Source organism: Perca flavescens, chromosome 6 (genome assembly GCF_004354835.1).
Source record: "Perca flavescens isolate YP-PL-M2 chromosome 6, PFLA_1.0, whole genome shotgun sequence".
NCBI classification, from domain to species: domain Eukaryota; kingdom Metazoa; phylum Chordata; class Actinopteri; order Perciformes; family Percidae; genus Perca; species Perca flavescens.
The window spans coordinates 34,278,165-34,300,585 of record NC_041336.1 but is presented as its reverse complement, the minus strand read 5'-3'; the positions used below and the strand labels follow the sequence as shown (position 1 = coordinate 34,300,585).

The following is a 22,421-nucleotide window of genomic DNA, read 5'->3' as shown; positions in this document are numbered from 1 at the left end:
TTAAAGTCACACACACACACACACACACACACACACACACACACACACACACACACACACACACACACACACACACACACACACAACTGACAAATCATTTCCATAATCTCCATAGTGACAGACAGTAGCAGCCCAGCTGACACTGTCCTCACCCTGGGAAAAAAAGGGGGAAAAAAAGGTAAAAAACTAAACTGACTAGATTTGACTTTAGCAGTGGAGAAGTAAAGAAACTGTGACTTGGCTGAAAAGTCTCTGAGCATCAATATAGAAGCGCTTGTCAAACTATGGTCCAACTTTCTTTGGGGCTTCCGGTCCAAAATAAAGATTCCTACCATATAATATATCACATCATCATTACATATCATATCATGTGCTGTGTACAATTGCAGTAATAGGTTCACTCACAGCACTATTTTCAACAACAATGACAACAACTACTATTTTTTAATTCTTCATGGGCCCCTGGCAGGGCTGTAGTACTCAAGTCCAGTCTTGGACTCAAGTCCGGGCTCGAGACTGTTTTTCTATGGTCTCGGGCTCGCTGGTATTTGGACTTGGACTTGTCTCGGTCTCTGCCACTGGTCTTGCCAAATATTGCTTTTGGTCTCGACCGAGTCCAGGTGTCTTTATTATGTTCATAATAATATTGGAGGGAAAGTGAAACACAGCTTGGATAGGGATGTTGTTCGGCTTTTCACAAGTTTATACAGCTAGCTAACGCTACGCCGACGTTTGCTAACATTAGCGCAGCAGCGTTAGCCTAGCCTGCTAGATAAATATTCTGATTGCCTTCGGAGTTTCCTATATCTGCGTCCACGTTGTCAACATAAGACCTGTGGCGTTAGTGCTCCTTTTGTACCATCATTTTATTGAATGAAATCAATCACAAAACATCTACCGTACTACCGACATCTATTGGCTGATGTTGATCTTATCTTTGCTTCTCAACATGTGGCTGCAGCTCTCTTTGGGTGAGCTCCCCCTGCTGCGATTAAGAGACAACAGAGTAGCCCCAGCATCGGAAGAAATTTGTCAAAACTTGACTGCTGGACTACATGAAGGCACAGACAGCCCCTGGGCGAGGAGAAGCCTTCTCTTTCAGGCTGCGGTGTCAAAGGCGAAAAAAACACAACTCCATCTGCCGGGCCATCTGAAGACATCTAGCTCTTCTGCTCCAGCACACTACATGGCAGCCTGAGAGCACGTAGCAGTGTGCCAGGCAGCAGGCAGAAGCTGTAGCTCCCAGGCAACAGCTGAGCTCCCATGGGCATCAGGGGGGAACCGAGCAAGATGTGTGTGTGTGTGTGTGTGTGTGTGTGTGTGTGTGTGTGTGTGTGTGTGTGTGTGTGTGTGTGTGTGTGTGTAAGGGGGTTGAAGTATTATGTGTCCTGCTCATCCGCTCTTTGGCTGGCCCATACAATATGCTCAGCCAGATTGTCTGTGCCCAACAAGAGCGAGCCTGGAGGAACTTCAACCAGTGATTCAATAAGTTATGTGTCTGTCTGAAGAAACTCAAACAGTTCATAGCCAAGTATCTGCCCATATATTGTATGTATGGTGTTTGTGCCGAATATTTGTTTGCATATGTTGTGTGAATATGCACATGCACGTAGTCATGCATAACCACTCACATGGCTTCACATATGTAATGAGCGGATATTTCATGCCACGAGTATAACGTCTGAAACACATGTGGATCACTCTAATTCCTGCTTCAACACACTTCAGTTTGCAAAGAGGATTTGCCATATCTGGGACTCTTCTCAACCAGTTAGTGGTGAGAGGAAGTGGACTAAAAAACCCTTTAAAAGCGAGTGTGCACTTGTGCTTACCTAATATACTCCATTACCTCCTAACATGCCAAGAACGAAGTAAACATCATACAAATTTAACTTGCGTCCTTGCTTCCCTGTCAGATATTATTTTGATCATGAACTTTTTGTGGTATTTTGCTCACGCCTCTTAATGGAGGCTATACACAACAGCAGGATGTGAGGTGAAGTCAAAACTAAATATACGGAGAGGAATTTCACTTTGTCTATAATGCTGCTGATTGGCTGTCTAACGTTAGACGTCGTAGAGACACTCAAGAAAAACTCTACGTTACGTAGTAGGAGCTGAAAAGTAGATCAAATGATTTGTGCTGTAATGTGTGATGTTGTAATTCCTTTTTGTTTTATAAAATTGATATCGAAAAAAGTATCGTTTAGGAACCAGTATCAAAGACACGGTACTAGTATCGGCACTGTTATTGAATGTTTTTTAACTATACCCAGCTCTAGTGATGGCCAAATGAAGCTTTGTCTTTATTTTTTGAGCTCACTAGATGGTGCCCTCTGTTCAACAAAGGGTTGAAAACACACTGAATTGTCATTACTGAACTAAAGACTCCTAGTATCTTATTTTCTTTATGTTTTGTTGTATATACTGTCTCTACCTCAAAGCTGTAAACAAGTTTTTGACAAATGTACAAACACATTGTGCCTTGAATGTTTTGAACAGAGAGCGCCATCTAGTGAGCTCAGAAAATAAAGACAGTGGTTCGCTAAGCTTCATTTGACCTTCATCACTACCCAGCTCTAGCTATGAAGCTGCTTTCCATGATTTGGGTCCCTATCTGGTTTATTTTGTGCACTTGATGTGATTCACAGTCCTCCTAATGGGCTCACACTATTCCCCTGCATCATCTACAGGTAGCTGTAACGCGCGAAATATGCTGCAACGCACCAACAAAGGCTGAGATGAAGACTGCTAGCAAGTAAACATGCTCGTAAACAATGTTGCATTCAAAAAGTTTAAAGGTCCCATGGCATGAAAAATTCACTTTATGAGGTTTTTCAACATTAATATGAATTCCCCCAGCCTGCCTATGTTCCCCAAGTGGCTAGCAATGGCCATAGGTGTAAACCGAGCACTGGGTATCCTGCTCCACCTCTGACAAAAAGTAAGCTCAGATGGGCCGATCTGGAATCTCCTCCTTATGATTTCATAAGGAGCAAGGTTACTTCCCCTTTCTCTGCTTTGCCTGCCCAGAGAATTTGGGAAAAAAGAAGAGAGAAATCATGGTTTGAAAACAAGCAAAGCATGGCAGTTGGTCAAGGCCACACACCCCCCCACACACACACACCTTGCCCCCCCTCTCTCCTCTTCAATAGCATTTAAAGCTACAGACACAGAAATCGCACATTCTAAGGAAAGATCATTGTGGGACTGGCTCTAGTGGCTGTAATTCTGCACCAAGGCTGAATTTCTGGAAAGAGACTTCAGATACAGTATTAGGGGACCACTAAGGTCTATATAAAAGAGACTTCAGATACAGTATTAGGGGACCACTAAGGTCTATATAAAAGAGACTTCAGATACAGTATTAGGGGACCACTAAGGTCTATATAAAAGAGACTTCAGATACAGTATTAGGGGACCACTAAGGTCTATATAAAAGAGACTTCAAATACAGTATTTAGGGACCACTAAGGCCTATATAAAAGAGACTTCAGATACAGTATTAGATACAGTATATAAAAGAGACCACTAAGGTCTATATAAAAAGAGACTTCAGATACAGTATACACCCGTATTATAAAAGAACCCGATACAGTATTAGGGGACCACCTATATAAAAGAGACTTCAGATACAGTATTAGGGAACCCGTGAGGTCTATATAAAAGAGACTTCAGATACAGGTCTATATAAAAAGGTATATATAAAGAGACTTCAGATACAGTATTAGGGGACCACTAAGGTCTATATAAAAGAGACTTCAGATACAGTATTAGGGGACCACTAAGGCCTATATAAAAGCATCCAAAAAGCAGCATGTCATGGGACCTTTAAAAATGACTCTACAAATGCTTTATAACAAAGGACATTCCACACATATGTCATGCTCCTTAGATACACAACATGGGTTTTGGTGACTAACACTGAATGTAAGTATAACTAAGAAAACTCCATAAGGCCCCCTTAATACTGAGAGGCCTCCACTGGTGTGAGTTTGACTTCATGTGGAGAGATCCACTGGGGGGAAATAATGGAAGAATTTGAAGTTTTAAAATCAGACTGAGCTAAGACATAAATGCACACATTGACACCTTCCACACACATCAGTTGGTTACTTTTCTAACAGGTGCCTTAGCTAACTGAAAATGAAGTTAGTTATTGAGCAAAAACAACATTACGCTACGATTTAGCCATGGATCTATAAGAAGAACTAAAAACAGCATCTGAAGCGGAGCCCCGTTCATTACTATGAGAGTTGCTCCATGGAGCATGAAGCCATCACGGAGCCAAACATTACGCAGATAATCGGCGCTGCTTCCTCACTGTGCGGCCCATAGAGTAGGCGCACTATAGAAACTTTGGTTTAATGCTCCACTATCTTGAATGGGGATTCAATTATTTAATTGAGTGGCTCTTCTAGACTTTCCAAACGTTATCTGACTGAATGGATCGACTTTGGATAGACGAACAAGTCATTTAGCGGGGGTGTAACGTCTAAAAAAAAGTATCCACTAATTTACAGAAATATCTTTATCTTTCGCTATCCAAGTCTAGGGGGAATATCTTTTTGGGCCAGAGGGCATCATGTGAAGGGCCCAGAGTTGCAAGTCCACTGTTTGGCCACTACTGTATGTTCAATTTGCTTCAAATCCTGGCGCACTACTTTGGGGTCTGGTTTAAGCCTGGTACGGAAGAAATTAACAACTTGCCCGGAGACATTGTTCCTGCATGTGGTTTAAGAAACTAAAACTTGCAAACACACAAGTACTGTCCTTTACATTAGGCTTAATCATTGATTGTTATGTTAAACCAAATCTTGTCCTCATAGCATATCAATGTCCAGTAGGGCCCTGCAGCTACTAGAACATTACAAACATAATGTTGGTTAATTTTTTGGTTCAGTTTTAATATTTGCACGTAACATATTAACAAATTCAGCTGAACCCGGTTCATTTCTTTTATTTCTTTCAGTGAGTTTAACTGTGGGCGAATGTTGTTCGGTTTCATGTTTGCAGATGCAAAGAGGCGGTAACATACAAAGCATGACATTTGTTTAGTTTTTGATTTGAAGAAAAAGGCTTATTTCATAACATTTCTAGATATGGGAGAAGGGACTGTGGTGTAAATTCTAATACATATAGGGTGAGATCTGAAATAAAGTTTCAGTCAACAAAGTCTTTTAAGTATTTACTCTTTGCGCAAAGAAGGTTCAGTTCATCAGCAGAGTCTGAGAGAATTGAATAATGAGTCTTAAAGGTGCACTATGAGTTCCTGTATGATTTCACTTCTGTTGACATTCCAAGTAAAAACAAAACAAAACAGAGCAAGCTCGCCCCTCCCCCCATGTTTCCGTAACTGTCATGACTAACTGAACAACTGTCACTAACCCACCCCAACCATATTGTCTGTGATCGGCTGTATGATTTGTTGTATTTTGGTGCACAGCCTGTGCCCTACTGTTTGTTTGACGTTTACGACCCCTGTGTTGTCTCCCGAGACTGGGCTTTTTCACAGTGTATTCAGGGGGCCAGGCAACTAGCAGATCAAGGGGAGATGCCTACGATTTGAGACAAAAATGAAATTGCGCTGAAACCATGCAGCAACTCATAGTGCACCTTTAAGAATCACTTAAGAAGAGAAGGGGATGAGCCCTTATCAGCCAGCTCTCAAGGCCAAGAAGGAGTCAGTTTAAACCAGTTTCTGCAACTGGCTATCAGAAGAATATGAGTCTCGCTTTGCCAGACCTTCCTCCACAGCGCTGCGGAGGAGGGTCTGGGTAGTCCACACAGCATTCTGAGATGGGAGAAAAAATTGGCATTTCTTTAAACCAATCACAATCGTCATGGGTGGCGCTAAGCGCCGGACAGAGCCACGGTGCCTCTGAAAAATAGCCTCGGGAAGGAACTTGTTTTGGTGGAACGTATACATTCAAAAGTAGTTTTAGCCGTGCAACAGAAAACTCAGATTGGACAGATAGTCTAGCTAGCTGTCTGGATTTACCCTGCAAAGATCTGAGGAGCAGTTAACCATAATCCTAGTGACTACCTTACCTATAGGTCATTAAGCCTATGATCAGTGGGGATTTATATTTGCTAATAATATGATAAATATTATTAATAACTAGAAGAATATAAAGTTGTAATGTGAGAGTCAGCGCATCATGACATTGAAACATTTGTACTGAAGGTAGAAACTGTGAGAGATTCAAGCTACTAAAAATAAAGAAAAAAGTTAGTAGACAGATATGTAATTAGTGAGTTGAGTAATTTTCTATTATAGGACCAGAGAATCAGTGTAAACAAGGCATCAGAGAGCAGTTTTAATCCCTGTAAGCTGGTCCAAGCTGTGTCCCATAAAGAGGGCTGGCTGCTGGTGTGACATTGCCACTGTGGAGACACATCTCCCAGCTGGGGAGGAAATTTCCTCTAATTGCTCCTGATTGGCTCCTGTTGACTCCTGATTAGGAGTGACGGCCTCATTAGTATGCTAGCAGTACAGAGTGCTGTCTTTAATGGTCCAAACAATCCCGAACTGTCAAATAACCCTGCTGCTCCTGAAAAGTGTGAACCTAGCCCCGGCCTGCACACAGGAGCTCAGCTGCTGTGCCTAACAATGTTCACAAGTCATGATGCCAAAACAAAAATATGAATATGATGCTGGAAAACTCCAGATTATACACTGTAAAAATGTAAAACACCCAAATTCCAATAAATGTCAAAAACAACATATTTACAGTTATTTCCATTCAAGGTTTTGCAGCAAAACGCTGTTATTTTACAGATTTTTTTGTAATTTTTACAATCAAACACCATTAAACGATGCAGTAGGTAAGACTTATAAAACAAAATTTCTGTCATATTTGCTGAAACTGACCCTATGTTCCAGTAGAACTACATAAAGCAGGTCATTAAAGAAAAATCTGGCTCCTCTGGCACCACCTACAGCCTGTTGTGCGATTTGCAAAAATCCACCGCTCCTTGTTCAGATGCACCAATCGTGGCCTAACTGATTGAGTCTAACTGCGTGTCAATCACTGCTCCTGCACACGCATTCATTGTCCCTTTTGGGGGGGAGGGGCTTAGGAAACGGTTTTGGGCTTTAGCAGAAAAGGGGGAGGGACTGAGAAGTTGTCGATGTTAAAATGTTTTGGCCTGGATCTTCACAATCCTACCTACGGCACCTATAATAGAGTGAGGGTAAATCTTTTAAAAAAAACTTTATTTAATGCGCTACATATTTAATTACTGATAATTACTGTAATTTGAATTAAGTTTGTATGTAATTTAAGAGAGCATGTGAAATACTGTATAAATCATACAGTAATTTGTCTGTATGATAATGTCATTTGTCATTATTGGCATAGTGCTAATAACAGTTGGATTGCTAATTAACATATAACAGAATCCTGGCAGCTCATTTAATAGCACAGTTTCTGTATTCTGGCTGATTGAGAATTTAGATACCTTCACAGTATTTATAAGCAGCTCAACCTGCTTTCTAATCAAAAAAGACATCTTACTTTTGACAAAATGGAACCTTTAAGAACTCAACTGTAACAGCTGTAATCCTGGTGTTATACCAGAGTGTTGTGATGAAGAAGGAGCTGAGCTCTTGAATCACCCTACATTCCAAACTTTACTTATGGTCACAAGCTTCCTGAGGAGATTGAAATTCGACTGTGGAAACAAGTGGCTGAAATGAGTTTCTTTTGCAGGGCTTGCCCTTAGAGACATGTCCGGCCATCCGATAAGGATGCCTTTTGCACCCCTCCCTGGGAAGGTGTTCTGGGAACATCTATCTGGGAGGAGACCCCGGGGCAGACCCAAAACACTCTGGCAAGATTATATAACAATATAAGAATTGCTCAACCTGCTGCCACTGCTTTTACCTGGATAAACTGCAACATGTCACAGATTTCATATGACTTTTTCTTTCTTTGGTTTTCAAATACATGTCAGTTATTTTGGGCTCCACAAACTAAATTGCATTCTTGCACCTCCACTGTGCCGGAGTGGTGGGAAATTCTCAGAGTTATATCTCAATACGTGGGCATTCAAATTAAACTGCATGGCTAGATACCACTAAATGTAAGTAAGAAAATGTTTTTGTAAAGATGTACCGATGCTTAGAATAAGGGAAATATTGACAAAGTATCAACATGTACATAGTTGTTTTCCTTGATCTTCTATTATTTTTCATGTTTTTTACTTTTATACTTTCAGTACGTTCTATTTCTATTTTACACACATACAGTCAGTTTCTACTTCATTAGGAACACCTGTTCAACCTGATGCAATCCAATGCAACAGATCAGCCATGAATTCCACCTTTATAAAGTTTATAATATTTAGCTTCTAGTGACATCATTGGACGATGATATATATACAGGTTAAATTAATTGATTTGTAAGGCTGCAATTAGCAGCAAATGTTTTTTTTTTCATTATTGATCGATTAATAATCATCAAAGTTTTCATTGATTGGTATTGATCAATATATCATTTAGCCTATACATCATTAGATGGCTATCAGACGTTGCCAAAGATCAAAGTGATCCCAAAAAAACTAAATCTGACGCACGTTCTGCAGTAAGTGCACAAAGTTGTATAATTTACTTATTATGTATAAATAAGTATGTAAATGCTTCTGTTTGCAATTCAGTGCCATCAAATTATAAGGCAGATGGGCTTTGTATTAACGTTTTATGAAACTATCTCTGGCCTTACTGAAGACAGCGTGCATTTTTGTTGTACAGCTGCTGAACAGTGGGTGATGAAAAATGATGTTGTTATTCTCCTGCGTGTTTTATTTTCAACATTAAATACAACCGTCTCTGCGTGCATTTGTCTGAGCGGGGCGCTTTGCTCGGCAGATTAATGGCAGTAAACAATGTTTTATAAATCAACTCCTGTTCCCTATTTCTGCTGTTTTGTCTTGACGGCCCCCTCCCAACCAACCAAACAGACACACACACACACACACACACACACACACACACACACACACACACACACACACACACACACAGATTAAAGCACACACATTGTTGAATTCAGAAACAGAAGGCAGACAGGCCTGCTGTAATCAGCATTTGGGGAACATGAACGTGTTCTGCTCTCAAAAGACACATTTATATATAACATCAACAGGTTTTAGGCGCCACAAATAATTTGTTGTCATTCTTTCCTGGTTACAGTTCACTGTGTTGATTCTGTGTGTTCTGTCTCACAGCCAAATACCACCAGGCACATCTGCGCTGCATTCCGGGGGCACCACGTACTCCACCAGCAATCACGGACATTCAAGACAATGCTTGTTATGGGACTAGCAGAGCCTTTCAGTGACAAGTCGGCAGGCAAGACGCTTCACTTCTGAGATGCTCCCGGTGTGGCATGGCGCATTAAAATGCCAATACAAAGATAAAAGGCCGAAAAGAAGGACATGTGGCGGAATTTCCGGCGGCAACATAGAAATCACGGAAGTGTAAGGTTGTGAATATAGACTAGTGTGATGCAGATGTGAGGTGTGTTCCATCTCTCACCTGGCTTGCCAGTAGACAGGATGTTCTTGGGGATGGTGACTCTGTCCTCAGAGCTGCGGGCCCAGTCCGCCATGCCCCTCCAGCCCTTCATAGGGAAGCCAATGTCTGCATGACCCGCCACTGGACGCTTATGGACACTCAAAACTGGAACATAGAAATGGGGACCACTGAAACTTTCACTTATTACACCAACTTTAATCAATATTTACATTCTGTTACTCCATATTGGCAATTCTACGCCTGCTACTTCTGTCTGCACAATGCACCTATTGCATGTTTGTCCATCTATCTATGTCGTCTCAATCAGCTTCTTACTTTAAGTCATGAGCCTTACATGAACACAACATATTCTACCAAATGTAGAACAAGTAAGGGTTAATGCACAACGAGGTGTGCATTGTCAGGTATTACAGTTTTTTTTCGATTGCTAAACGACAGTGGGCACAACTGGAGTCACATGTGCAAAACTCTACTACAGCATGCACAGCAGCATTTCATGTGGACCAAACTCTAGATCGTTTCTCATTGCTTGAAAACTCTACACACTTATCCCATGACTTTAACCACAACGTGCACAACACTGTAGATTTACAGCACTTTGTTCAAATGCTAACACACTGCTGTCAAAACTGTTAACCACACATTCAACAGAATAGATTTCAGTCTGGTGCCTATCAAACACTGCTGATTGCAATTTTAGCTGAAAGCCTCAGCAGGTGTCTTATTTTAGACTAGTTAGTGAACATATATGGTATTTATACAGAGAAAGCTCATAAAGCCTTTTTTTGTATAAAAACACCAAATAAGAATGAAACAATTATACACTGTACCGTTTGAGAGAAACAGGTAAAAGAGCAAAGATACCAATATGTCCAGGTAAGATGTCTGAGGTTATGTACACAGCTATAAAAAAAAGTGAAAAACAATAGAAACAAAAAAAACAATACAAACACCACATTCATTAGTATTTAGAGATGATGCAGACATCCAATGTGATGAAGAAAACTTGCCACATGATGCTGGAGAGAGGCAGGATTAGTCACACTATTCTTTGGTACTGTTACGTATGTACCTTTAGTTTTTTTTCCCCAGTAATTCCATAAATTACTAGAGACAAAATACTTTATTGAAGAAAACTGCTGATTTTCATTCCTTCTTTTTAACCTTATGTAAAAATTGGTATGCTATACAATGTATATTTTTTCCTTAAATAAACTATTGAGTAGTGTCAAGTCACTCAAATTGTTCAAACTGTAAAGACGAAAAAGTTTGTAATTTCTGTATTGGTGTTTGATGCTAGTGTTTTTACCCTCAGAGTGACAGTGTGTGTTATCTCAGTGAGGATTGTGCATAACGTTTGGTTGCACTGAGCCTGTTTTGCAGGTGATGTGAACTGTTTAGCTCAGGTGACTGTTGGTAGTGCAGACTGTAGTTTGAGTTTTGCACATGTGACTCCAGTTGTGCCCACTGTTGTTTAGCAATCGGAAAAAAACTGTAATGGACGACGGCAAGGCATGAACTGCCCGACGCATAATAACAGAGTAACATTTTATTTTTATTTTAATATAGCCCATCAATTTAGAATGGTAAGTCAGTCAGTTCCACCGGAAGGTTTTCCTATAACAGTTTTTTAAGGACACCCTGCAGCGAATCAGAATCGAGTATTCACCCAGACCATGGTATAAGTATGCTTATTCACTCTTTGTGTTTTCCTCTGTGCTCTTCTCTCTGATGATGTCACAAATGTCAGTGCACCAATCAGAACTGAACAACACGTGAATCAGAATCTGATGAAAAGTCCTCGGAATTTGGGCATGGAAGTTTTTTCTGGCGGGGTTGCCAGGTTAAAGGAGAACTCCGGGCAAGTTTTCCGTTAATCTTGATTGCTATATGTATATGAGTACTGCCGATAGCAAAAAAAACGAGCCAAATCGGTGCTAGCAACACGGAGCCGCTGCAGCTAATGCCAAGAGCTCCCACTCAGCTAAAACGGCAGTTATGGGGGCATAAGATAAAGAGTGCCTTTGTGACTCTTAACAGACACAAAATGCAATTAAAGCTGCGAGCAGCGATGGACGGGCCCTCGCGCCTCTGCGCGTGTCGGAGTTACCGGCGGACGCCGCTCCTTGCGACCGTGCATTTGCGCGGCACTCAGACGCCGCAAATTGTCAACAATGAAAAGGGAACTCCCCGCCGAGTTCAACGATAGCTCACACAAGACTCTACGTCGTACTGTTCATTAGCTGTGAAAGGGGGCGTGGCTAAAGCATAGGGGGCGGGCCAAACCATCACCAATGAAGAAGGAAGTCTCTGCTGAGTTCATTGATATATAGCATTAATTGGTCCAACCATCACCAATTAAAAATGAAGCCTCTGCTGAGATGAATGATACCTCACACAAGACTCTACCTTAAATGGGTCAGCATGTATGAAAGGGGGCGTGGCTTAAACATAGGGGGCGGGTCAAACCATCACCAATTAAAAAGGAAGTCTGTGCTGAGTTCAATGATACCTCACACAAGAATCTACCTTAGATGGGTCAGCATTTATTCAAAAGGGCGTGGCTTCAACATAGGGGGCGGGCCAAACCATCACCAATGAAGAAGGAAGTCTCTGCTGAGTTCATTGATACCTCACACAAGGGTCTATCTTAAATGGTTCAAATATTAAGAAAGGGGCGGGGCTTAAGCATAGGGGGCGGGTCAAACCATCACTAATGAAGAAAGAAGTCTATGCTGAGTTCATTGATACCTCACACAAGGATCTATCTTAAATGGTTAAAATTTTATGAAAGAGGGCGGGGCTTAAGCATAGGGGGCGGGTCAAACCATGACCAATTAAAAACAAAGTCTCTGCTGAGTTATGAAATGTTATGAAAGGGGGCGTGGCCTGAGTAAGTGGGCGTGGCCATATTATAGGGGGCGGCTCAGTATCACACGTAGAACACACATTCTGAGTTTCATGCAAATCGGATGATGTTTGTCATATAAGGCAGATTTCCTGTTGCCAGCGGGGGGCGCTATGACCAAAAGTAAATTTTGGCCTGTAGGTGTCCTCAAGCCTGGACCCTTGTCAATCGTGAGAAATTTCGGGCAGACACGACAACATACACTCAAGTTACAACAACTTCTTTGTTCATCGCTGAACACTGAAAATGGCCGCCAAGCCACGCCCACACCGTCTGATGAAAAGTTTTTCTTTTAATAACTTTTCATCGTTAAGGTGTTGGGATGGTACAGACCAAGTTTGAAGTCCATCGGATGAAATCTCTAGGAGGAGTTCGTTAAAGTATAGCACCTTGACTTTTAGGCCTACTTCCTGTTGCCACTAGAAGGCGCTATGACTTTACGTAAATATCGGCCGTTATTTGTCCTCAGGGTTGGACTCTTATGAATCCTGAAAAGTTTCGAGGTAATCGGACAACGTACACTCGAGTTACACCCACTTCCTTTTTCGGCGGCGAAACGCACAAAATGGCCACCCTGTCACGGCCACGCCCTATGACGAAAAGTTTTTCTTTTAACAACTTTTCATCTTTAACATCTTAAGATGGCACAGACCGAGTTTGAAGTTGATCGGATGAAATCTCTAGGAGGAGTTCGTTAAAGTACGACATGTGGAAATGGCCAAAATCGCACTAATTTCAAATATTTAATTAAAAATGGCGGACTTCCTGTTGGGTTTAGGGTATGGCTCTAATAAAGTTTTTTGTACATCTTGACATGTTATATATGTGTACCAAGTTTCGTGAGTCTACGTTAAATGCACTGCAGGGGCTCAATTTTCTTAACTTTCTAGGGGGCGCTAGCAAGCCATTTTTGTGCGCCTGTTCCCGAAACCCTTAAAATCCGTAAATTTTCACCAGACTTGATGCAACCGCCAAATTTGGTGAGTTTTTGAATATATTAAGCCCCTCAAAAAGCCAATTCATTTTACGGGAAAAGAAACCATAATAATTCCTTCAGTTTCAATAGGGCCTTCGCAGCTGTCGGCGCTCGGGCCCTAATAATAGAAAGAAAGAAAGAAAGAAACAATAACTCCTTCAGTTTCAATAGGGCCTTCGCCGCTGTCGGCGCTTGGGCCCTAATAATAGAAAGAAAGAAAGAAAGAAACAATAATTCCTTCAGTTTCAATGGGGCCTTCGCCGCTGTCGGCGCTCGGGCCCTAATTAAAATGTCTGTGCAACATGAACAGGGCCCTTACATGACAACAAGATGCATTGAGCAACTTAGCCATTGTTTAAATTCACCTACCCTCTTAGCTGCTAGCTGCCGTCTGGGATGAGTCAGTGTGTTCAGCCAGGCTCCGGTAATAATCATCACGCAGCAGTTCCATGTGTATTTGTAGCATACATATCCATTTTGTGTGCTGTCGTTGGGGAATATGAGTCTCTGCAGTGGCGAATTGTGTGGTAGTTTCCTTAGCCAGGCTAGCAGCCCCGACTGGCATCCTTCTACTTCCTCCCCGCCTCCCTCGCCTGCTGAGGCCGATAACAATCCAACAAACGCCCGCTGGTCTAGTGGAGGTCTTCCAGAAGACCGTTCAAGCCTTTGCGGCGAAAATTTTTATTTTATTTCACCCTCACAAATAGGTAATTGAGCACTGTAGTGGTTATGACTATCACTGGAGTGATTAGTGACTATGTAACTAAAAACTCAAAAGCCTCTTCCATGTGTTCAATATCTTCTGTATTCTCCATAGTTACGTTACTCTAAGCTTCTTCCCTTTTGAACATCTCCGATCGTCACTTTTCACACACTACGCTCCTCCAACCTGCAGTGTGCTATGTACCTTTACAGCTGAATTCACACGGGACTTCAGCGCGAGACTACAGCTAGCAGTCTAAAACACTATTTTACTGTACAGGGCATAAACATAATTTGGTCCGTTTCCATGTAGTTACATAGTTAGTAATATGGTCATAACCACTACAGTGCCAATTACCTATTTGTGAGGGTGAAATAAAATAAAAATTTTCACCGCGAAGGCTTGAACGGTCTTCTGGAAGACCTCCACCAGACCAGCGGGCGTTTGTTGGATTGTTATCGGCCTCAGCAGGCGAGGGATGCGGGGAGGAAGTAGAAGGATGCCGGTCCGGGCTGCTAGCCTGGCTAAGGAAACTACCACACAATTCGCCACTGCAGAGACTCATATTCCCCAACAACAGCACACAAACTGAAGGAATTATTATTTTTTTACTTTCTTTCTTTCTATTATTTTCCCGTCAAATGAATTGGCTTTTTGAGGGGCTTAACACATTCAAAACCTCACCAAATTTGGCGGCCGCATCAAGTCTGGTGAAAATCTACGTATTTTAAGGGTTTCGGGAATAGGCGCACAAAAATGGCTTGCTAGCGCCCCCTAGAAAGTTAAGAAAATTTAGCCCCTGCAGTGCGTTTAACGTAGACTCACGAAACGTGGTACACATATGTAACATGTCAAGATGTACAAAAAACTTTATTAGAGCAATACCCTAAACCCAACAGGAAGTCCGCCATTTTGAATTAAATGTTCGAAATTAGTGCGATTTTGGCCATTTCCACATGTCGTACTTTAAGGAACTCCTCCTAGAGATTTCATCCGATCAACTTCAAACTCGGTCTGTGCCATCTTAAGAAGTTAAAGATGAAAAGTTGGCGGCCATTTTGTGCGTTTCGCCGCCAAAACAGGAAGTGGGTGTAACTCGAGTGTACGTTGTCCGATTACCTCAAAACTTTTCAGGATTCATAAGAGTCCAACCCTGAGGACAAGTAAAGGCCGATATTTACTTAAAGTCATAGCGCCCCCTAGTGGCAACAGGAAGTAGGCCTAAAAGTCAAGGTGCTATACTTTAACAAACTCCTCCTAGAGATTTCATCCGATGGACTTCAAACTTGGTCTGTACCATCCCAACACCTTAACGATGAAAAGTTATTAAAAGAAAAACTTTTCGTCAGACGGTGTGGGCGTGGCGTGGCGGACATTTTGAGTGTTTAGCGATGAACAAAGAAGTTGTTGTAACTTGAGTGTATGTTGTCGTATCTGCTAAATATTTCTCACGATTGACAAAGGTCCAGGCCTGAGGACACCTACAGGCCAAAATTGACTTTAGGTCATAGCGCCCCCCGCTGGCAACAGGAAATTTGCCTTATATGACAAACATCATCCGATTTGCATGAAACTCAGAATGTGTGGTCTATGTGTGATACTCAGCCGCCCCCTATAATATGACCACGCCCACTTACTCAGGCCACGCCCCCTTTCATAACATTTGAACCGTTTAAGGTAGAGTCTTGTGTGAGGTGTCATTGAACTCAGCACAGACTTCCTTCTTCATTGGTGAGGGTTTGGCCCGCAACCCTATGTTTAAGCCACGCCCCCTTTATTACTAATGGCCCGATTGATGTAAACACTTGTGTGAGGTGTCATTGAACTCAGCAGAGACTTCCTTCTTCATTGGTGATGGTTTGGCCCGCCCCCTATGTTTAAGCCACGCCCCCTTTCATACATGCTGACCCATTTAAGGTAGAGTCTTGTGTGAGGTATCATTCATCTCAGCAGAGGCTTCATTTTTAATTGGTGATGGTTGGACCCGCCCTCTATGCTTTAGCCACGCCCCCTTTCACAGCTAATGAAGCTATCGTTGAACTCGGCGGGGAGTTCCCTTTTCATTGTTGACGATTTGCGGCGTCTGAGTGCCGCGCGAATGCACGGTCGCAAGGAGCAGCGTCCGCCGGTAACCCCAACGCGCGCAGAGGCGCGAGGGCCCGTCCATCGCTGCTCGCAGCTTTAATTGCATTTTGTGTCTGTTAAGAGGCACAAAGGCACTCTTTATCCTATGCCCCCATAACTGCCGTTTTAGCTGAGTGGGAGCTCTCGGCATTAGCTGCAGCAGCTCCGTGTTGCTAGCACCGATTCGGCTCGTTTTTTTTTGCTACTGACAGTACTCATATACATATAGCAATCAAGATTAACGTAAAAATATCCCGGAGTTCTCCTTTAACGCATGGAAATTATGGTCGGGGTCGGGTCGGGCTCGGCCAGATCAGCGCGATAAGGCAACAGCTTATTAACGTGCGCTTGTTGCCCCGTGTGCGCTGATGCAGTCATCTGTTGGCATTTCCGAATGCCTTCCTACAGCTGCTTAACAAAAGCGGGCTTTCCACACAAACAAACGTAGCCTACATGTGTCATTAGTATGAGGAAAAAAAATTAGATTTTAACTGTGTCGGGCTCGGGCCGGGCTCGGACACAAATTTCTTAATACCTGTCGGGCTCGGGCCGGGTTCGGTCACGGCTCTGTCGGACGCGGGCCGGCCTCGGACAGAAAAATTCGGCCCGATCCGGACTCTATGCCAAGTCACTGTCAATCAAATAAGCCACACCCACACAGTCCTGATGAAGCAGTCTGAGTTTGTGAGAGCTGAGCTATTCATAAACAATACATAATAACTTTGTTTTTCTGAACTTTAACTCTGAGTGTTATTGTCTTATTAAGTCATGAATTTTTAATGTTCAAGATTTTAAAACTATGTTTTGTAATAATTGGTTTTAAATCTGGTATATGGCCTGTAGATAGAGGGTACCAAACTGTATCCTGTAAAGATTGGAAGATTGAAGCTTGTAAAGGCCTTTACAAATGAAATTGGCCTCACCTGAGTAGTGGTCCTTTATACAAAGTCATATGGAAAACAATTGATCAAACTACAAAATGAGTTAGAAATAAAAGCAGTGAACCACATGTAAAACATGTATCTGTTATAATGTCAGCATGGCTGATTAACTGGCTAAAGGGCCAAGATTATCTGCTGGGCCTCTATAAGCCACCTATTGCTCCCACTCATTAAAAACATTAAGGAATGTACAAAATGTAAAAACTGAAATAATGAACGTCTTAAAACTAGATTTTGACATAAGAACCCTCCTTAAAACAGGGCAGGCAACAAGGCAGGAGATAAAACAGATCCACCTTATCATGTCAGTTATTATTGCGCATATAGTGCATACTACAAAAAACCTTTCTATTAAATTAAATCAGCATGAACCAGCTGACACACAGTAAGCCTGGGGCTTTGGGGGACCATGGAGTTCTGGGGCCCCAAAGCCTGGTTTGCCCAGTTGGTATCCCAGCCTTGAATGTCAGATATCACCACCAAGAAATGTGAAATTGGATTTAGTATTCAGTGATTGTTCTGTCCATCTGTCTGTCCAGATCAACCCATTCTCTCTCCCAACTTGTAAAATACAGATGCTTCGTCAGTGTCTCTCAGCGTCAGATACTGATGCAAAAATCCCCCTTTAGCGTCTGTATGGAACACCTGACCAAGTGACAAAATACGACGCCAAAGGGCTAGATGCTAAAGGAGAATTTTTGAGTCACAAACAAACGCCAAAGGCCCTGACGAAGCGTCACCTTTTGATGCGCTGAGAGTGTGAATGTGTTGTCGAGATGCATCAAGGTGCTGTGCATATAGGCTCACATTGACCACAGTGAATTAGAGGGTGACACAGGAATCAATTGTAACTCCCATCCCGAGCCCACAAAAAAAAAAATCCTGTCCTGTCCTGCAAAATCCAGAGAGAAAGACTCCCGAATCCCGTCCCGCTCCCGTTTCATTCCCTATGTTGTCTAAAGTTATCAGACCCTGTAGCATGTTAATCGCGGTCAAATCACTGAGGTTGCCTCGGAAATTTAGGCTACACTATACATGCATTACCTGCAGGCCTAGGTGATTTCATTACGTAATTCCTAACCAAGATCTTCTCACAGCTCCTGAAAATGGATTGAGGGGTCCTTCAATGACACTTTCCATTGCAACGTCTTCTTTCCAGAATCCATTTTGCCAACTCTTGGTGTAGTCGCTGATGCTGATTGGCTTGTGAACATAGGCTACTCTGCGGCTAGCACAAACGTATTGTGATTTGTAAGTGGTTCTCTTTTCTAAAACGAAATGCCTCACAATCTTTGGGCGCAGTGTAATTTTTTTATTTAATTTCCAGTTCTGTCCCGCTCCCGCCCGCCCGCTTCCTTTGATTTCTATGCTCTATTCCATCCCTATCACGTTACCAACAGTGAAATTGACTCCCGTACTGCGGGACTCCCACAGGAATACCGTGACCCGCGGAAGTCCTGAAAAATTGTCACCCTCTACAGTGGATGCAGGTGTTTTGATGTATGTAATCTGCATGTGCGTGCTGTTCTTGGTTTCTTTCCATGCCATGGTATGAATGTGTAACTGTGATCATCAATGTGATCAGAGCATTCCTGCAAAAGAGAGGTTTCCTCTCAGTGAGCCGTCACTGAATAAATAAAGGTCAAACAAATAAATAAATAAAAATGTGGCCAGAGGACAGAGCCTCTGTACATGGGGTGCACGCCCTACCAGGTGAGCTACCCATGTGCCCCTGCCAATATTTTAATTTTTTTTATAGTTTGTGAAAGAACTGGATTTTGACAAAGATGATGAACGAGTCATACATTTATGAGTCCACCACCCTGGGTAAGCTTTGTCAGTCAAAATAGAAACTAACAAAACAAGAAACAGAGATAACCCCTTAGCAGAGGAAGTCTGGTGAATCCCTTCATCCTATACAACTTGGCTACTTTGATGAGTTTGGAGGCAGAAACTATTTGCTGGCAGATGATGTGTGCGGCTTTGCCTCTGGGCGAGGTGTGGGAGGTACGCTACTAGTGTGGGTGGCTATTTGGCTCCAGACAGTGAGGTGGCACAGCTATAAACAGGACCTCTCATCTGGCCCCAATTCCCACATACTCTGCCTCGACTAAACTCAAACTCTGCCTCGTTTTTATCTGGAGGTCACAGAGAGCAGCAGAGCCTCTGTGATGACTACACTACATTTTCTACCCCTATCTGAGAAAAATGGAGCATTTACAGTCATTGTAAACAGTCACTGGGCATCGTAATAGGGGACAGCAGGTAGTTATGAATGTGGATCTGCTGGACCTGTTGCCCTGGGGAGGGGGAATTTTTACCGTGGGTAATGGAATGTCACAAAAAGAGAGAGTGTGCCATGCGTGCCTTGATACAATAATAATAAATTAGTTGAAACAGATGAATTTTTTTTAATTTAATTTTATTATTTTTTCTGCGCTTGTTTGCTCCCTGACCGTAATTATGGAATTAACATTTAACTTTTGATTAATACTCAATTTTCAGTTGAGAGCTCCACTTTTGAGCAAAACTGAAATTTTGTGCTTATAAAACCCTTCATTTCCTGCATTCTAGTGAATTTTTCTGCAACAATTTGTGCCGTTTCTGCATCAAGTTATGGTGCAAATGTCTTAATATATGTAAAGGAAATTACCAACATACACACAAATATTTATGTGTTTGTGACACAAATAACACAAACACGCTAAAGTCAGCGGATAATATGAATAAGTTGTGCGTCTGACAGGAACATATAGCAACACTGGTTTTTGAAGGTCTTGAGAGTGAGAGCAGAGGGAATGTCTGTTTAACCGGCAGTTGACCCTCCCCTGTCCTCCCTATTTATGTATTGCAATTGTAGATATGAAGATCAATCTTCAGAGAAAGAGAAGCTGTGATAAGAGCATTTGTTTTGATAAGCAAAGATGTGGAAATCTCCTGGACAGAGATAAGGCTGACCTAGGTTATCGGTGACTTCATACATGTCTTGGAAGTCTTTCATCCTCAGGCCAATGACATCAACAAAGTCCTCCACCAGACGGAACAGCTCTTTGATGTTTGGCCCCAGCTGAGGAAACAGAGACAATGGAAGTAGAATGAAAGAAAAAAGGACTATGGATTATATAGAAAAGCTGTATTTCTGGCAAACATAAATGTTGTTAACATCCACATGTTTTTCTGGAATTAAGTCATATCAAATAAAAAAACGTCTTTTGGAAACAGTAAAATTCAATTGAATTTCATGAATATCGACACAAACGTTTACGTTCGATCTTATCGGATTTTTTCTTAATCGGAAAACGGCTTATGTGATGGAAACATTATTTGACGAATTAATAATGAACTGCGATTACATTTTAGGTCATTTTATGGTTGCAACTGGCCATGAAACGAAGAAGAAGAAGTTTTAGGCGATTCTGCCACAATTATTTTTATTTAATTTACGAGCTATTTTAGATAAAAACATTAAGAAATGCCATCATGTCAGCAGTAAACTACATCATCATAGTGATGTTTTGATAGCGTCGTTGTTGTCTTATTATAGCTTGATATGTCGCTATCAGCTGGCACATAAGCACTATTACAACGTGTGCAATATTAATCATTTGTAGGTTGACAGCGCAATCTATTATGGCTAGCAAGCTTTGTTCATAAATGTAAGCTTGAATGTTGTACTATTCAATGTGAAAATGAATGGAAACACCTTAAAATGCCTCAAATCTATTCAATATACCAATTTGATCGCAAAAAAGCATGTGACGTCATTACGCAACAGGTTTTTATTTGCTTTAAAGCTGTTGGATGGAAACACACTTTCACCAGCTTTATTCGCATGGATGTTTTTAGCAAACTTCAGATAATTCCATTGACATGTGGATAGAAACATAGCAACTGTCATACCAGTTCAGTGCCAAAATCTCTCATATTGTACACCAACATTCCATATGACCAACATTCATATTTCATTTTGTGCATCCCAACTCTTCATTTTGATGACAGAGACACACGCACACACACGCACGTGCGTGGTCATACACACACACACACACACACACACACACACACACACACACACACACACACACACACACACACACACACACACACACACACACACACACAGGCACCAGCCTAACTATATAACGAGCTGCCTGTCCACTGAACACACTGTAAAAAAACACGGTCTTTGTAGACAGCCCAAGCTCCACAAATGGCAACAAAAAAAAACTGGCCAACATGCAACAAAGATAGAAATCATATCAAATCCATACAGGGATAGTAGTATACAGCTGTTAAATCATAATAAAATATATGACACACTGGTATCAGATCAGAGCAGATCGGCTGAAACATAAGTTCAGGTATTGGAAATGGTATCGGAAAGCAAAAATGTCAAAAAATACATCTATTAAGAAGTACTAATAGTTTTCCTCCTACATAGTTGAAAAGCATGGACAGCTGGACGACTAAACGGAAAGGCAAAGATAGCGATGCACGAGTGGATAAGTGCAGCAGATGGATGAGTGGGTGTTTGGGTTGACTTGCTTAGTCATTAGTTATAGATATTTCTGTCCTTCAGCAGTTCTCCTCTCCATCTACCTCTGTCAGTTTGAAAAGACACAGGTGGGCTGTTTGTCCACCTGTGTCTTTGTCGCAGTGTCCAACCCGTCAGTTGTACAGCTTCAGGGTTGTTATTACTGTACACTAAGTTCTAGAATGGATGTAATTGCAGACGAGGTGACGAGGTGAATCCTGATTTAGAAAGAGAAGGGGGGGGTACTAACCAGTTGTGCTTCCTCCCATCTCTCCCTGTTCTCTTCCATCAACAGATTGCTGACTGACTGCACAAAATTCTGGAAAAGAAAAAGAAAATGTTTCACATGATGTCACATTTTTAGCTATACATTCTGAACTCAGTCCTTAAAGGTTCATTTTTTTTTAACCAGGAGCATATTTTCCCATGCATTGGTGGCTGAGTGACTAATGGGGAAAAAAAACTCTTTGAAATTGGTCACGTATTGAGAGGGAACGCTGTAACCAGCAGCCACAACCTGCAATGTAATCCTATATGGCAAATGTTCACCGTCAGTTTCCATCAACTAAAAGTTCTGTTCTTGCTGCTGACAGGCTCAGATTATTATTGTAAGTGTCTGACAACATTATGGAAAGGATCCCTACAGAGATAGACCTTTTTGTTAAAGAGTAAGATCCTTTTTGTTTAACATGAA

General features: G+C 41.8%; 1 protein-coding gene across 1 annotated transcript in view; it reads right to left on the bottom strand.

Annotated features, from left to right (window-relative positions):
• The window catches only part of adgrb1a (adhesion G protein-coupled receptor B1a), a 201,122-nt gene that overhangs the window by 78,610 nt on the left and 100,091 nt on the right, over window positions 1-22,421 (bottom strand). The window contains exons 12-14 of the mRNA XM_028580628.1: window positions 21,978-22,046; window positions 20,152-20,260; window positions 9,542-9,685 (exon numbers count right to left, since the gene is read on the bottom strand). Of these exons, the coding sequence (XP_028436429.1) occupies window positions 9,542-9,685; window positions 20,152-20,260; window positions 21,978-22,046 (322 nt within the window). The remainder of the gene's footprint in view (window positions 1-9,541; window positions 9,686-20,151; window positions 20,261-21,977; window positions 22,047-22,421) is intronic.